Source organism: Symphalangus syndactylus, chromosome 2 (assembly GCF_028878055.3).
Source record: "Symphalangus syndactylus isolate Jambi chromosome 2, NHGRI_mSymSyn1-v2.1_pri, whole genome shotgun sequence".
NCBI classification, from domain to species: Eukaryota; Metazoa; Chordata; class Mammalia; order Primates; family Hylobatidae; genus Symphalangus; species Symphalangus syndactylus.
The window spans coordinates 18,504,087-18,522,104 of record NC_072424.2 but is presented as its reverse complement, the minus strand read 5'-3'; the positions used below and the strand labels follow the sequence as shown (position 1 = coordinate 18,522,104).

Here is an 18,018-nt window from a genome sequence, read left to right as displayed (position 1 = left end):
TTCTCCTGCCTCAGCCTCCCAACTAGCTGGGATTATAGGTGTCTACCACCACGCCCAGCTAATTTTTGTATTTTTAGTAGAGATGGGGTTTCACCGTGTTGGTCAGGCTGGTCTCAAACTCCTGACCTCAGGTGATCCACCTGCCTTGGCCTCCCAAAGTGCTGGGATTACAGGAGTGAGCCACCGCTCCCAACCTATGTTGGTTCACTTTTAAACACTGTTGGTTCACAGTTTAAAAAGTATTGCAAATTTAACAAAACAACTCTTGGCAACAGGACAGTTTCTGTTCTCCTTAGACAGCTCTCAACAATTTAGAATGTTTTATGAATTTAATGGGAGGTACTTCTGAGTGAGAAAGCAGATTTATAGTGAGGAACCCTGAAAATATTCCTTATTTCGTATTTTAGGCTTAATTTTGTGTTGCCTCCAAAGGGCAGAGATAACCAAGCCTTCTAAAACATTAATGGTGGAAACAGTTGCAAGCTGGCTAAGAGTTTTCTTTTTTATAGATTGCCTTTTCAATTAACCTGTTACTTACTTTCCTGATTTCCTGGTGTTTGGAATTAAATAAGATCATTTTGGCCAGCTGTGTTGTTTAAGCACTGTCGATAGCTGTTTAAACCAAGACTAACACTTAGTCCTTCACAGCCTAATTTGTGTTATTGGGAAGTAAACAAGTCCCCCTCCCACCCAACTGTTTAAATTTCTCCGATGTTATTGTTGCTGCTGTATTCAGGGCAAATTACAAAACCAGTGTGAATGGCTTTTCTCTCGTTATACAGATAACACCTTTTTTTTTTTTTTTTGAGACGGAGTCCTGCTCTGTCGCTCAGGCTGGAATGCAGTGGCGGATCTTGGCTCACTGCAACCTCTGCCTCCCAGGTTCAAGCAATTCTCTTGCCTCAGTCTCCTGAGTAGCTGGGATTACAGGCGTGTGCCACCATGCCCGGGTAATTTTTTTGTATTTTTAGTAGAGACGGGGTTTTGCCATGTTGGCCAGGCTGGTCTCAAATTTCTGACCTCAGATGATTCGCCCGCCTCGGCCTCCCAAAGTGCTGGGATTACAGGCATGAGCCACTGGGCGCAGCTGAGATAACACCTTTTATATAGATGCCCCAAAACTTTTGTTTATTTATGGAAACGCATAGATCTTTTAAAAAATTATTATTTTTTGAGACAGGATCTCATTCTGTCACTCAGGCTGGAGTGCAGTGATGCACGCATGGCTCACTGCAGCCTCCGCCCCCTGGGTTCAAGCAATCCTCCCACCTCATCTTCCCAAGTAGCTGGGACTTCAGGCATGCATCACCATGCCCAGCTAATTTTTCTGTTTTTTAGAGGTGGGGTCTTGCCGTGTTGCTCAGATTGGTCTTGAACCCCTGAGCTCAAGTGATCCACCCACCTCAGCCTCCCAAAGTGCTGGGATTACAGGCATGAGCCACTGTGTTGAAATGCATAGATCTTAAGTGTGCAGTAGAATGAGTTTTCATGATTGTATGCACTTGTGTCGTCACTGCCTAAAACAAGAAATTGAACATTTCTGAGTTCATTTCTATGTTCATTTCTATGTGTTCATTTCTGGTTCATGAGAGAGCTCAGGTAGCTCCCTCATGCTTCTTTCTAGTTAACTCCTCCCACCACAAAACCACTCGTCTGATTTCCTTCAATATGGAATAGTTCGCCTATTTTAAAAATCATATAAGTAGAATGAACAGTATGTATTCTTTTATACCTGGTTTCTTTTACTCAATATTTTTGAGATTTGTCTAATGAGAGCCAATACTTATGCTTAGTTGTAACTGTCTTGCTATATTTTCTTTGCTTCTTAATTATTTTTCTTAAGAATTTTAAACACTATAGACATCATGACATTTGTTCCCTAAATATTTAGTATGCGTTTCTAAAAAGGACATGTACATTTTTTTAATTTAAAAATTGTTTTGAGACAGGTCTGTCTCTGTTGCCCATGGTGGAGTGCAGTGGCACGATCACAGATCACTGCAGCCTTGACCTTCTAGGCTCAAGTGATCCTCCCACCCTAGCCTCCTGAGTAGCTGGGACCACAGGTGTGCAGTACCAGGCCTGGCTAATTTTTTATTTTTTCTAGAGATGGAGGTCTCACTATGTTGTCTAGGTTGGTCTTGAACTCCTGGTCTCAAGCTATCCCTCCACCTTGGTCTCCCAAAGTGCTGAGATTACTGGGGTGAGCCACTGTGCCTGGCCTGGACATTTTTTTTTTAATCAGCTGAAGCAAAAGCTGCAGGGAATAAAAAGGCATTTTTTAAAGTAATCACAATGTTGTTACTATTCCTAAGAAGTTGCTAATCATTCCTTGATACTGAGGTAGCATGTTTTGTAATGATGGCTGAGAGCTGAAGCTTTTTCTCATGATTATGTTACTAAATTTTGGTATTTTACAGAAAAAAGCAGCGTCAGAAAAGAAGGCAGTGGCAGCCACTTCTACAAAAGGACAAGAGCAAAGTGCCCAGAAGACTAAAGACATGGCTTCCCTCCCCTCAGAATCTAATGAGCCAAAGAGGAAACTTCCAGTTGGTGCTTGCGTGTCTTCTGTGTGTGTGAATTATGAATCTTTTGAAGTTGGCGCCGGACAGGTAAGTTTTCTTATTGACTGGGGCTACATAGTTCATGTTGGAATCATACATCTTTATCATTTGGGTTGGCTTCAAGTTCTTTAAATATTCATTTAACATTTATTTGTGATGTGGAAAAAACTGATTTTCTCTTAGTGAAAATTTTTTTCTTCTTCAACAGTGCTCAAAATAAGGGATTAAATGCATACATAACGTGTTGTCTAACTTTTGAAATTGTCTCTATTTCAGTTTTCCCACCACTCATACTTTTATAGCATCAGTCTCTTACAGCCACTAACAACAGAAGTGACCATAGTTAAAAAATTAGGTTCAGAATATACTTCAGTTTCTATGAGAGCAACTTGGCTGTATTCACTCAACTTATGTTTCCTAGTATTCATAATTCTTCCCTTGGGGAAAAAGTCTTATAAAAATTGACCAATGCTGCATTTAATGATATACTTTAACATACTTGTATTACAGTGGCTTTTAGAATTATTAAAATCCTTTTAGACAGTGTTACTGTCAGGATATTTACAGTTGGGTATATAAAGATGCATTTCCGTAAGTGAGTTCATGAAGGTACAAAATGAAATTGGATGTTTGATTTGTATTAAAAATGAAGTTTTAGAGGAATATATTCTTCTGTAAGTAAATATTCCTTTACAACTTCATTTTCTTTTCTTTTTTTCCTTTTTAGAGACAGAGTCTTGCTCTGTTGCATAGGCTGGAGTGCAGTGATGCGATCATAGCCCATTGTAACTTCAAAACAAGGGTTTAGGGTTTGGGTTTAAGGGATACCTCCTACCTCAGCCTCCCAGGTAGCTGGGAGTATAGCCGTGCACCACCACACCTGGCTAATTTTTTCATTTTTTGTAGAGACAGTCTTGCTGTGTTGCTCAGGTTAGCCTCGAACTCCTGGCCTCAAGCAGTCCTCCTGCCTTGGCTTCCCAAAGTGCCAGGATTACAGGCATGAGCTATTGCATCGGGCCTACAACTGCATTTTTAATGACTGCTGTAATCAGTAATGACTAATTTCACTGTTTGGAGAGATAATGACTTATTCTTATTTCCTTATTATTGAAGGTATTAGTTTCTTAAGGCTGCCATAACAAAGTTCCACAACCTGGGTGGCCTTGAACCGTAGAAATTTGTTGCCACACAGTTCTGCAGAGCAGAAGAGATAGGCAGGACCATTTTCTCTCTGAAACTTGGAGGGGAATCCTTTCGTGTTTCTTCTGAGCTGCTAGGGATTTGCTGGCCATCTTTGGTAGTTCTAGGTTTATAGATGCATCCCTCCAGGCTTCTTTTTTATGTCATATTCTCCTTATCTCTTAATATTATCTTCCCTCTGTGAGTGTCTGTGTGTCCAAATTTCCCCTTTTTATGTAACAGTCAGATTAGGGCCACCACAGTGATCTCGTTTTAACTTGATTACCTTTTTAAATACCCTTTTTCCAAATAAGGTCACATTATAAGGTATTGGGGGTTAGGACTTCAACATAAATGTTTTGTGGGGACACAATTCAACCCATCATATTAAACATGTAGGCAATTTCTACTTTTTACTCTTTTAAGTAGTCTAGTGATGAACATTTTAAAGCCAGTTTTCTGTGCACATTCTTTATTATTTCTTCCAGTTAAGTTGATAGACATAGGATAGCTGGGCCAAAGTATGGACACAGTCCCTTCCCCGGGAGAGACATCAATCTGTATTCTCACTGGCAGTTTAGAAGGTTGCCTGTTTCCTCTGTCCATTGCCAGTACTGGTATTATCATTTTCCTTTAAAAATATGTAGTAGTTTCACTTTGACAACTTTATTCTAAAGAATTAATTTTTTGTGTGTATTTTCATACAGTTTTTTTTCTTGTTAGTACTTCTTGCTTTCTTTTTAGTATTTCATTTATGTTTCTGATAACCCCATAGGGAAAATGGTATCACACTGTATTTCTTTGAGCACTAGTGAGGTTATTTTCTTATATGTTTTTTAAACATTTTTCTTTTGTGAAGTGTGGAATTTACCTGTTTTTCTATTTGGTTTCTTTTTTCCTTTACTGACATTTACAAAATATTTACATATTAAGGTTATTAGCTCCTTGTCATGTATTTTATAAATATTTCTTCCAGTTTGTAATTGTTCTTTAACTTTGTTTTTCTTCTTTTTGTTTGCTGGAACAAAACTGTCAAATTTGCAAATATAAGGGCAAGCCTAGGAATGTGAAGTCTAGACTTTCTTAGAAGGGGCAGCTTAGTGTAGTAGAAAGAGAATTGGATTTGGAATTAGAAGTCCCACATCTAAGTCCGCACTCCACCACTCACTGGCTCTGTGTTCTTGGGTAAGTCATGTCACATATTTGAGCTTTGCCATAGACATAATGGTTCCTGCCTTGCCTCCCTCTTTCTATGGACCTCTGTTGAACACTTGGATTATGCCATTCATTGTGCTTCACTCTCAAGATACTAAAATAAAAAGACACATTTCTTGCTATTGAGAAACAAATGAAAGAGCTTTGCAAATTGTGCAGTGCTATACAGATGGCAGTGCTTTCTCTTGAGAGAGGCTACATGTAAGCTACTCAAAATGTGCTCTTTCAGGACAAATCATTTTTCTGATGGAAAGAAACTTAACTGGAGAGGATGATAGTGGTAATAATAACAGAAGTAATGCTCATTGAGTGTTTAAGCTGTGCCGAGCCCTGTGCTAAGCACTTTTATGTGGATTAGGTTATTTATTTTTCAATCACATGTGAGCTTGGCATTGTTATAATCCCCATTTTATAAATCAGGAAACTGAGGTGGAGGAGAGAGAGGTTAAGAAACTTGCCCACGGTCACACAGTGAATGAAACCGTGATTCAGACCCAGGCAGTTTGAGTTTAGAAGTCTGAAGTTTTAACCATATTTATAACCATAATAAATAAAGTAATTCTTATATACTATTATGCTGTGCTAAACAATAAGTAAAAGTATAGCCAGAGGATATAATAGTCTATAAAGATTTTAAAGAGAAATTTTTTAGTACCTTTTTTTTATTTTTTGAGATGGAGTCTTGCTCAGTCACCCAGGCTGGAGTGCAGTGGCGTGATCTTGGCTCACTGCAACCTCTGCCTCCCGGGTTCAAGCGATTCTTCTGCCTTAGCCTCCCGAGTAGCTGGGACTACAGGCGCATGCCACCATGCCTGGCTAATTGTTTTATATTTTTAGTAGAGACAGGTTTTCACTGTGTTAGCCAGGATGGTCTCGATCTCCTGATCTCGTGATCCGCCCACCTTGGCCTCCCAAAGTTCTGGGATTACAGGCATGAGCCACCACACCCGGCCTGAAAATTCAAAAGAATTTTCTACTGTGTGACATTGGAACAATCATCTTTCATTGTTATTTGATTCTTTCCAGGTTTCTGTTGCTTACAACTCATTAGATTTTGAACCAGAGATATTCTTTGCCTTGGGGTCTCCAATTGCTATGTTTCTCACTATTCGAGGAGTTGATAGGATAGATGAGAATTACAGCCTTCCTACCTGTAAAGGGTTCTTCAATATTTATCATCCGGTGAGTAATTGAATTTACTTTCTTTTTTAAAATCTTTTTTTCTTTTTTAAACATTTTTTGCTTTTTTATAGAGATGGGGTCTTAATATGTGGACCACACTGGTCTCAAACTCCTAGCTTCAAGTGATCCTTCTATCTCAGCCTCCCAAATTGCTAGGATTATAGGCGTGAGCCACTGTGCCTGACCTTTTTACTTTCTTTTTTGAAGAAGATGAAGAACCTGTCCTCTTTATCCTAGTAAATTCTCATGTTCTTATTTCTTGGGAATTAATAACTATCTTGATTTTATAAGGTGCAGCTCTCTAAGAGATATAGTCTGACACTTTCCAATAAACTTTTTTATCAAAAACCTTTGTTCAGGGAAAGAATTCTTTTGCTTTGCTTGCAAAGTAATCTTACACACAAACTAGAAAATCTTTTCATAATTGTCAGTATTTGAATAAGTTGTGGAGAAAAATTAAAAATCTCTGATTTGCCATGTATCCATTTTCTTACCCAGCGAAGGCATATAACTCAAAACAGCTTTCATAAATTTCTTTTATTTATTCATAAATTCTTCTATTTATAGCTTGATCCAGTGGCATATAGATTAGAACCTATGATTGTTCCAGATTTGGACCTAAAAGCTGTTCTCATTCCACATCACAAAGGCAGAAAAAGACTTCATTTAGGTAAAAAGCAAATACTATAAAAACTTTTTTTCCTGTCATTTGTAATCTGTAATGAATTATGAAAATTTTGACACTAAATCGTCTCTGAGAGAATTAATATTATTTAAGTGCCTACTATGTTCAGAACTTTTAAACTAAGAATTTGGAAGAGCTTTAACAAAGTTACAAATGAATTATTTCTCTTTGATGGCATTCTAATTGTTGAGATAATTAGGAATAGAGAGAAGTTGGTAATAAGGCAATAAGATGCATAATTAGATTTTGATAGAGTTTGGTTACAAGTTTTGGAATTAGGAAGAAGAACAGTATTTAAAGTAATGACCAGACCATCAAGAAATAAACTTGATGTCTAAGTGAGCTGTTATTTTCTTGCTAACTAGACACACTTTGCTGTTAAAAAAAATTCATTAAACATAATGGATTGGTGATTCCAAGTTGAATTTAGGTTTCTCTTCTTCCTGTTAATGGTGTATATTAACGCTACATTTAAAAGTTGGGGTGGAAGGGATGGGAGGGGTAGAAGAGAAGGAAAAGTGATTGTGCAGTCTTATGTGAAAGTGTGTTTTTTGTTTTGCTAACATGCTTTTTAAAAATATTGAACTCTTTTGAAGTTAAAATAAGGCATGTGTTTGATAACTCAGAGACCTTGAATTCACATGTGATTATTAGACAACAGTAGAAAAAGTGAAGGAGCAGGGATTTCTTGATTTCTAAATTGGAGTTTAAATTGTGGTTTTATCAGAATGTTTAATTCTCCACTTGAACCCGGGAGGCGAAGGTGGCAGTGAGCCAAGATCACGCTACTGCACTCCAGTCTCCGTGAGACTCCGCCTTAAAAAAAAAAAAAGAATCCTCAACAAAACCACTTCCTGTTTACAGATTAGAAAAACAGTGATTTTTAAATCTCGTAGGCCTCTTTTTATTTTTATTTTTTATCTTAAATAGAGACAGGGTCTCACTGTGTTGCCCAGGCTGGTCTTGAACTCCAGGCTTCAAACGATTCTCCCATCTTGGCCTCCCAAAGTTTTGGGATTACTGGCATGAGCTACTGTGTCTGGCCCCCATATTTAAACTTACAGTAAAAACAAACAAACAAAAAAAGGTGTAAGAATGTGCTTACATTTTTTTTTTGAGTCGGAGTCTTGCTCTGTTGCCCAGGCTGGAGTGCAGTGGCACGATCTTGGCTCACTGCAAACTCTGCCTCCCGGATTCATGCCATTCTCCTGCCTCAGCCTCCTGAGTAGCTGGGACTACAGGCGCATGCCACCACGTCCAGCTAATTTTTTGTGTTTTTAGTAAAGACAGGGTTTCACCGTGTTAGCCAGGATGGTCTCGATCTCCTGACCTCGCGATCCGCCCACCTCGGCCTCCCAAAGTGCTGGGATTACAGGTGTGAGCCACCGTGCCCAGCCGAATATGCTTACATTTTTATGGTATCTGAACTTCTTTTATTTGGAGAGAGAAAATTTATAGATTTTGGCTGGATCAAGTTTAGTCATTAAAAAAAAACAATAAGACTCTCTATGACATTTTAACATGTTGAAGGTTTTTGGCTGAGGCACTCCATATATTTGACATTTAAAAGAGGAAGAAACAATCTTATCCTGTCTGAGAAGAGTGTTAACTTACAATTTTTGTGAGGCAGAAGTTTACCCAGTGACTAATTAACTTATTGTGTCATCTTAATCTCTTTAGAATTGAAAGAGAGTCTCTCTCGTATGGGATCTGATTTGAAGCAGGGTTTTATTAGCTCTCTCAAAAGTGCTTGGCAGACATTAAATGAGTTTGCCCGTGCTCATACCTCTTCAACCCAGTTGCAAGAAGAATTGGAGAAGGTGGCCAATCAGATCAAAGAAGAAGAAGAAAAGCAAGTAGTTGAAGGTAAATTAGACATTTGAGGCATTTTCTAATGCAAATGTTTTATATGAACATAATACTTAAAGGTTATATGATGATGCATTTCCTTTCTAGACTTTTTGGTTAAATTATAGAAGCTCTTTAAAGGAAAATCTGTGAAGATAAACTGTACTGTCAATTGCATTACTTCAAAAACCATGCCATCTTTTTTTAGTGGGTTTTTATCTGATAGTTACTGAACTTTTTCCTCTGCAATTTAAAAGTTATATTGAGATTCTTAAGGCCAGAATGGAATATCCGAGTTGAGAACTCAATTTGTTTTAGGGTTTGCATTTTAAAGACTCACTCTGAGAAGTTTTCTTCCTGATACTGTTGTTTACTATGTTACAGACTTGACATGCAATGTGAAGGTCATTGTGCCATGATGTTTTTGACTTTTTCAGATTCTAATCCTGTTTCCTTTCTTTCTACAATGCCTTCTCACCCCTTATCTTCACAACTTCTCTCAGCTTGTTGGCTCTTTTCTTCTCTCTTGGGTAACCAGCCCCTCTTCCCCTGGCTCTTTGGAGGAACGGGGAGTGAGCCTGGTAGCTCCTCAGGTTGCTACATGCATCAAGCAGTATTTTCATTGAGCCCAGAAAGTCAGCTAAAGTCAAAGGATAAAGATTAAGTGATTGACTTTGATATTGAAATGGTTTAAATTCTAGCAGAAAAGATTGTTGAAAGTCCAGATTTTTCCAAGGATGAGGACTACTTAGGAAAGGTTGGAATGTTAAATGGAGGCCGCCGAATTGACTACGTTCTCCAAGAAAAACCAATAGAGAGTTTTAATGAATATCTTTTCGCTCTTCAGAGTCACTTATGCTATTGGTAAGTATTCTTAAATTTGGTAATATTTGAGTGGGCTTTTGGTGCTAGCACGTGCAGCAATTTTAGTTTTAGTGAGATTCTTTTACTGATACAATGTGCTATGAATATTCATTTGAACTCCTATATATTCAGAATCGTTATTTTTCCCCTTTAGTCACCCACAAGATGGCAGTATGTCATCTGCTTTTGACCAAAGACCCTTGGTTCTTGCACACTGTTTTTGTGGGAATGCCTTTCACAGTGGGAGTGGTAGGGACTTTGAAATGCCATTCTTTCTTGTATCCCTGTCATCAAGGAGAATTGTAACAGCTATTTTGGAGCTGATCAGTATTCATCTAGTTTTTAAGGACAGCTCTGAGATTAAGCTGCTTTATTTATTACACTGAGATTACATTGCTATCATTTGCCCTTCTTAGATAGAGTTAAATAGACTAGAACCTGCATTTTCAACCATTGTGCATAGAAGTTAATTTCTACTAATTATCTCTTAAGTAAATATGCTTTTCCTTTTCATAGGGAATCTGAAGATACTGCTCTGTTACTACTTAAAGAAATTTATCGAACAATGAACATTAGTCCAGAACAGCCCCAGCATTGATCAAACTTCAGTTTTACTGTGTGAGTTTATCCTTATTGAATGCATAAATTCTGAATGTTTGCATTCTCAGATCAGTGGTATGGAGTTGATATTGACTGATTTTGCTTTTTTCTGTTTCCTCTGAGTTTTTGTCGTCGTTTTAAAAAATTTACAATAGAGACATTAAGGAAGATAATCGGTTTGTAATTTACATTTCTGATTTATTACAGTCTTCTTTCTAAATTTACATAGAATTTGAGTTCTTTTATTTTTAGTTTCTTTTTAAAATAGATTCCCAAGAATATCAGTTAGGAATTCCTTTGGCTGCAGGTTCACAGAACCCAGTTTACAATACATTAAACAGAGGTTTATTTTTCTTCCGTAACAAGAAGGGTTCCTCTGTTGAATGACTCCACCAGATACCTAGAGTGCTTGCATCTTCCCCTGAATGTTGGCTCTTGCTGCCTCATAGTTACAAGATGCCCCCATAGTTGCAGATACCATATCTACATTCACAACATGAATAAGAGGGGAGAGGGTAGTACTCCTCACATCTGTTGCTCTTAATTAGGGAAGCAGAAGCTTGTCCAAAAATTTACTCATACCTATGGACTAGGCCTGTGTCTGATGTCCCAATATCTCCAGTCTGTATGAAAGATTGTAGAAGTGATGTTTTGAGCATTCCCAATCTTTACAGAGGGAAAGAACAGAGAAGGAGGTTAAGTCTGTGATGGGTCAGCTGACCTGCAACTCAGCCACACTCTGCATTCCTAATTGTCCTCCTGAGATACCAGATACCTGTTTTTCCTCACTAGATTATGCATCACTTTTAAAAATAAGTAATGTGTTTTTTATAAAGTTAGAAATTTTAAAGCCTTTGAAAGAATCAGATAAAAATGCTGAGCTCTAAATTACTGAAATCAAAAGAAGTTCCTGCCATTTTTGGTTTTCTAATAGTAAGTGGTAAATGAACATTCCCTTCAGCCTCATCTTCTACCTCCTCGTTTTAGAGAGGTGACTACTTTTAATAGGGCTTCCTTAGAGAAAGTTTTTTGGCTCCATTTCCAAAATTAAACTTGTAACAAAGTAAAAGAAAACTAAAGTGTAGGCCAGGCATGGTGTCTCACGCCTCTAATCCCATCACTTTGGGAGGCCAAGGCAGGCAGATCACTTGAGGTCAGGAGTTCGAGACCAGCCAGGCCAACATAGTGAAACCCCATCTCTACTAAAAATACAAAAATTAGTCGGGTGTGGTGGCGGTTGCCTGTAGTTGGGAAATGCAAGGCCAGAAGTGAAAGATTGCTCTCCCATAACTCATCCCCAACCTCCCTGCCTAGAGGCAACCAGTGTTCCAAGTTTTGTGTATCCTTCCAGATATCTGTTAACACATCACACACACTTTTAAGTTTTTCTTTTTTAAAAGACAAAAGAGGCTGGGCGCAGTGGCTCACGCCTGTAATCCCAGCACTTTGGGAGGCCGAAGCAGGTGGATTACTTGAGGTTAGGAGTTCAAGACTAGCCTGGCTAACGTGGTGAAACCCTGTCTCTACTAAATATACAAAAATTAGCCAGGTGTGATAGTGGGCACCTGTAATCCCAGCAACTCAGGAGGCTGAGGCAGGAGAATCACTTGAACCCAGGAGGTGGAGGTTGCAGTGAGCTGAGATTGTGCCACTGCACTCCGGCCTGGATGACAGAGTGAGACTCTATCTCAAAAAAAAAAAAAAAAAAAGACAAATGATAGCAAAATTGACACACCATTATTACCTTTGTATCTTTGAGATTGTCCCATATCTATCCATCCATCCATTCATCCATCTGTCCGACCATCCGTCCATTCATCCATCTGTCCAGTATCTGTTGAGCACCTTAGTTAAGTGCCAGGTACTATTTTAGGTGTTGGGTTTCACAGCAGTGGACCAAAGCCTCTGCCCTCAAGGACCTTTTTTCCTCTAATGGAAGGCAGACAGCACATGGACAGTTGAAATGAACCACATGGTAAAGACTGAGCAGCTGGACAAGGAGGAGAGGAATTCATCTGGGATGGGAGCAAGTTGTTACTGTATATGAGATGGCAAGGGACCCCCTTCACGGGTAAAGTGTCATTTGAGCAAGTGAGCCTGGTGGATATCTGGAAGAAGAAGACCATTTCAGGTGGAGAGAAGAATCTGGATCAGAACATGAGAGTGACCTCGTTCTTTTTATGTATTCCATTGACTATTGCACCATAATCTGTTTAAGCAGTCCTTACTGATGGGCGTTTAAGTTATTCTAATCTTTGATTAGTATGAACAGTACTACAGTGATATGTGATATTTTAATAGTTGCATTTCATTCCATTTTATAGTTCTTTTATTAAAATACTTTATTTTACCCCATCGTTGAGTGTTAGGTGATTTTCCAAATTTTCTCCATTATAAATAACTCTGATATGTAGTTTTACACACTTTTTGCCCATCTCTGTTTGCTTTGGATACATTCTTAGAAGTAGTGTTCTTATTTCTGAGAATATTGCACATTTTGAAAAGATTTTTGGCCAGGTGCAGTGGCTCATGCCTGTAATCCCAGCTTGAGAGGCCGAGGCAGGCAGATCACTTGAGGTCAGGAGTTCGAGACCAGCGTGGCCAACATAGTGAAACCCCGTCTCTACTAAAAATACAAAAAAATTAGCAGGGTGTGATCTCACCTACTTGGGAGGCCGAGGCAGGAGGATCGCTTAAAACCCGGGAGGTGGAGGTTAGTGAGCTGAGATCGCACTACTGCACTCCAGCCTGGGCAACAGTGTGAGATTCCATTTCAAAAAAAAAAAAAAAAAAAAAAAGCTTTTTGATCCCTACATTTTGCTAAATTGCATTCCAGAAAAGTTGCTCAATTTTCATATTTACCGTCAGTATGTAAAGGCCAGTATTCTTGCACTCTTGGAAACACTGGATATTACTGATTTAAAAATTTTTTTTTGCCAATTTGATAGCCAGAAATAGTTATAATACCATTTTTACTTACATTTGTATTATTAGTGAAGTTGAGCTCTTTGGGTGTATCTTATTAACTGGCTGATTATATTTCTTTTGTCAGTTGCCTGTTCTTGACCTTTATGTGTTTTCTTGGAGGTATGGGGTAGGGTCCTTTTCTTATGGATTTATAAATATGATATTTAAGGATATTAACCTTTGTCATTGTAAGTATTTTTTCCCAGTTTGAAATCGGCCTTTTATTTTTCCTTATACTTTGGATTTTTTTGGCGGGGGTTTGAGGGGGGCATGTTTTAAAAATATGTAGCCCTACGCCGGGCATGATGGCTCACACCTGTAATCCCAGCACTTTGGCAGGCCGAGGTGGACGGATCACCTGAGGTCAGGAGGTTGAGACCAGCCTGGCCAGCATGGAGAAACCTCGTCTCTATTAAAAATACAAAAATTAGATGGGTGTGGTGGCTGGCACCTATAATCCCAGCTACTTGGGACGCTGAGGCAGGAGAATCACTTGAACCCAGGAGGCAGAGGTTGCAGTGACCCTAGATTGTGCCATAGCACTCCCACCTGAATGACAGAGCGAGACTCCGTCTAAAAAAAACAAAAAAAAAAACAAAAAAAAACAAAACAAAAAGCATAACCCAGTCTTTTATGATTAATTATTTTTTAGATATTTACATTTATTTTCTTGTAGTTCTTTTTTTTCCCCATTTGGCTTTGTAATTTAGAAGAGTAAGGTGTAGAGAACAATTTAACTTTTTTCTTACATCATTGTTTCTGTCTGTGCCATATATTGAATAATGTACCCTTTTGTCATAGGTTTGATGTTTTTATCACATGCCAAATATTTTGCTGTTGTTTGACATTTTAATTAATATTTGTTTCCTAGGTTTTCTCATCTCTTCTAGTGATTTATTTGTCTATGATACTTCATTGATTTCAAGTCATTTATTTTCCACATTTTAACATCTTTAAATTTGTAATGCATCTTAAAATCAGCTGTTGGGGCTGGTGCAGTGGCTTATACCTGTAATCCCAGTGCTGTGGGAGGATTACTTGAGCCCAGGAGTTTGCGACCAGCCTGGGCAACATAGTGAAATCTCGTCTCTTAAAAAAAAAAAAGAAATTTAATTCACCTGTTGCCTTAATGGAAGTTGAGTTCTTTCTGAGAAGCCGTGCGTTTTCTTCTGCTGGTCACTGGGGGAAGGGCTTTACCAACCTGCCTCTGCTTAAGCTAATTTCTCTGCTTGGGATTTTTTAGGACTATGCTGGTAGTGTGAATTCAGCCCCCAAAATTTGCAGGGGTGGGGTTATCAGTTCAGATATTGGAGTTTTTGTTCCCTCTTTCCATTGTCAAGGAAGAGGTGCACAGGCCTTTTGCTATCCCTTCTGCATGTAGTTGCTTGCTTTTATGCCTCATTGAGACTATAGATGTTTGGTACCCCCACTTTGTGAGGGCTTCTCCTTTGAGACTCCCTTTCTGGGCATCTTTTTATGGTACATAACAGTGAAGTGTCACAATCGATGGTGTCTTAGATTTGGTGAAATATGGTGTTTTAATAATTGTAATTTTTTACATAATATCTGGCAGTATAAGTTCTCAGTATACCATAGTCTTCACAGTTATCCCAAATGAAGTTCAAAATAATTTAAGTCCCCTGATGCTCTCTCTCCCCCAACAAAACAAAGCAAGACAAACAAAACCAAAAGAATAGTGATTCTAGGATTTTGCCATTACCTTATATGAAAAACTCAGTAAGAACCTTCTATTTCACATGTGATTCGTTCACTGTAATTGTTTTATTTATTTCTTCTTATACTTGGCTGTAAAATTTAGGCAAGAATTTAAGTTTCTAATACTATACTAAGATAATCCATTTAAAATGCTAACAGTTATTCTATACATGGTTCATTCAAGCTTAGATCAGTTTTGCTGAATGGTTGTTTTATGTTTATGTCCTTTTATACCTTTTTAGGATTGTTCTTTGAAAAGCCTCAAATTGGCCAGGCGTGGTGGCTTACACCTGTAATCTTAGCACTTTGGAGGCTGAGGCAGGCAGATCTCTTGAGCTCAGGAGTTCGAGACCAGCTTAGCAACATAGCAACACCTTGTCTCTACTAAAAGTAAAAAAAAAAAAATCACTGGGGCATGATGGTGTGCACCTGTAGTCCCAGCAACTTGGGAGGCTGAGGTGGGAGGATTGCTGGAGTTCGGGAGATTGAGGCTGCAGTGAGCTGTGATCACACCACTGCACTCCAGCCTGGATTATAGAGAGAGACCTTGTCTCAAAAATAGATAATTAAATAAAAAATAAAAAGCCTCAAATTAACATGGCAGATAACTAACTTTATTTTTTATTAATATTTTAGCCGGTCGCGGTGGCTCATACTTGTAATCCCAGCACTTTGGGAGGCCAAGGCGGATCACAAGGTCAGGAGTTCAAGACCAGCCTGGCCAACATAGTGAAACCTTGTCTCTACTAAAAATACAAAAATTAGCCATGCGTGGTAGCACGCACCTGTAGTCCCAGCTACTTGGGAGGCTGAGGCAGGAGAATCTTTTGAACCCAGGAGGCTGAGGGTGCAGTGAGCTGAGATCGCGCCATTGTGCTCCTGCCTGGGTGACAGGGCGAGACTCTGTCTCGAAGAAAAAAAAAAATACTTTATTTTAATTTTTTGAGAAGAGGTATCACTCTGTCACCCAGCTTGGAGTGAGTGCAGTGGCGTGATCTCGGCTCACTGCAACCTCTGACTCCCAGGCTGAAGCGATCTTCCTAACTTAGCATCTCGAGAGGCTGGGACCACAGGTGTGCACCACCACGTCTGGCTAATTTTTTAATTTTTTGGTAGAGACGGTTTCCCCAAGTTGCCCAGGCTGGTCTCGAACTTCTGAGCTGAGATGATCCACTCGCCTTGGCCTCCCACAGTGCTGGGATTACAGGCGTGAGCCACAACACCTGGCCATAACTAACTTTAAATTGTGTCTTTTACTCTCTGTACTGGCTTTGCTATGAAGATTATCATGCTGGTTAATCTTATTGAGTGTTTCCTGGGCATTCTTGTCCCTTTGGAAAGCCTGAGGACTTGCTCACAGGCTGTGCTCTTTGGAGGCGGTTTGTGGTGTTTGTCAGTAAAGTTGAGCACTGGATTGTCCTTTTGTTTTTTTGAGATGGGGTCTCGCTCTGTCCCCAAGGCTGGAGTGCAGTGGCGGGATCTGGGCTCATCGCAAACTCCGCCTCCTGTGTTCACACCATTCTCCTGCCTCAGCTTCCAGAGTAGCTGGGATTACGGGCACCTGCCACCATGCCTGGCTAATTTTTTGTATTTTTAGTAGAGATGGGGTTTCACCATGTTAGCCAGGATAGTATCGATTTCCTGACCTTGTGATCTGCCCGCCTCGGCCTCCCAAAGTGCTGAGATTACAGGCTTGAGCCACCGTGCCTGGCCGATTGTCTGTTCTTTTACTTCAGAAAAGACAACGATGCATGGTATTTGACTGTAAATTTGTAAAGTTCACTGAGATTTTTTTTTTTCTTTTTAAGACTTTCTTGTCTGCACAGAAAGTCCCAGTACAACTTCCATTGCTGAGAAAATCCTCAGAGGACTTTCCCACTTCGCTCCTGTGATTGATGACTGAAGAGTGATTCATTAACAATTGCTCAGCCACAATTCTCGGATATAGGGATTCAAAAGACAGTACACAGAACTAAGACAGTGAAAAAAATCAGTACCACATTTGGACAGTATAGTTGAGAAAACATAATTATAAAAATGATGCCATGAAAAATTCCACAGATCAGTTTAGTTGTATTGTTGTCAAAGTTATGTGTGATATCAATGAAGAAATATTTGTGGCATGTAAACGGTTATTTCTGTTTCTTAAAAAGTATTGTTAGTGGGCTGTTAAACTTGTTAAACTTGGATTTTTCTTTTTATTAATGCAGTATGTTCTTTTTATTCAAGTATGAACTTGTTGAGAAACTATAGTAATATGATTTTTAAGAGATTTATCTTCTACTTAAAATGTGAATTGTACTTCTGAGCTGCCTTAATGCAAGGTCATTTATATTTGTTAAGAGGAAATAATCAAGATCACTCATATCCCAACTGAATCTGAGGTTTTATAAATCCCTCAAACGATTGCTGAGAGCCTGATTGTGGAAGGAAGTGAGATGGCACCTTATTTTCCAGAAGTCCTGTGAAGCGCTCTCCTAGCACATCCATTTCCAGGAGGAGAAGCAAGCAGATGAGAGGTTTTCCATTTTGTCATCCAAGGTAGCTGTGCACTTGCCTTGTTGCTGAAGTTCCAATAATGTGAAAACCAAAGTAGAGGTTTTTTTTCTTCTTCTTTTTGCTTTGTATTAATTTCACTTATACCAAAGTGTTTGAAAGTATGAAATGTATTGCTTCTGGGCTATATAAGGCTACTTCATGACAAGACTGCTTTGTAATATTTCACTGTTTTACTATAAATTCAAATTATCTAAATATTTTCCTAATACTACATGGGAATGCTGATTTTCTTCTTTTGTTACGTAGTGGAAATATTTTGCATTGTTTACATAGTTCTCATGGAACATGGAAATTTTTGAAAGTGATATATGATACACATTTTTTGTGTATATATTCTAATTAGTGTGAATAAAGCAGTAACATTAATACATTTTTTAAGCAGCAAACTTCTGTATTTCTCTTGTCTTCCTTAAAAGTGTCCCCATGAACTCAGTGTTTATTCCCTTTTCGTTGTGAGTACCTGCTTATATGGTCAGTATGTAACGTTAGCATTGGCTCCTAATGGTAGAATTAGAACAGCAAAATTGTAGAGCTATAATTGACTCCAGACAACATAGATTTCAGCCACCTCATTCTACAGCTGAGGCCGGGACAATAAATGCCTTTCCCAGACTGGGTAGTGGCAGATCTGGGATGGAA

The 18,018-nt window shown here is 38.8% G+C and overlaps 1 protein-coding gene across 3 annotated transcripts in view; it reads left to right on the top strand.

Moving 5' to 3' along the window:
• SEC23IP (SEC23 interacting protein) overlaps positions 1-17,765 on the top strand; it is a 49,778-nt gene extending 32,013 nt beyond the window's left edge. Inside the window, exons 13-19 of one of the 3 annotated variants that reach the window (XM_055247226.2) lie at positions 2,421-2,612; positions 5,985-6,140; positions 6,708-6,810; positions 8,506-8,691; positions 9,375-9,537; positions 10,054-10,155; positions 16,629-17,765. In XM_055247226.2, coding sequence (XP_055103201.2) covers positions 2,421-2,612; positions 5,985-6,140; positions 6,708-6,810; positions 8,506-8,691; positions 9,375-9,537; positions 10,054-10,135 — 882 coding nt within the window. In that variant the 3' untranslated portion in view covers positions 10,136-10,155; positions 16,629-17,765. The other 2 variants (XM_063625123.1, XM_063625114.1) reach the window with 2 other exon arrangements.
• The last annotated feature ends 253 nt before the right edge of the window (positions 17,766-18,018 follow it).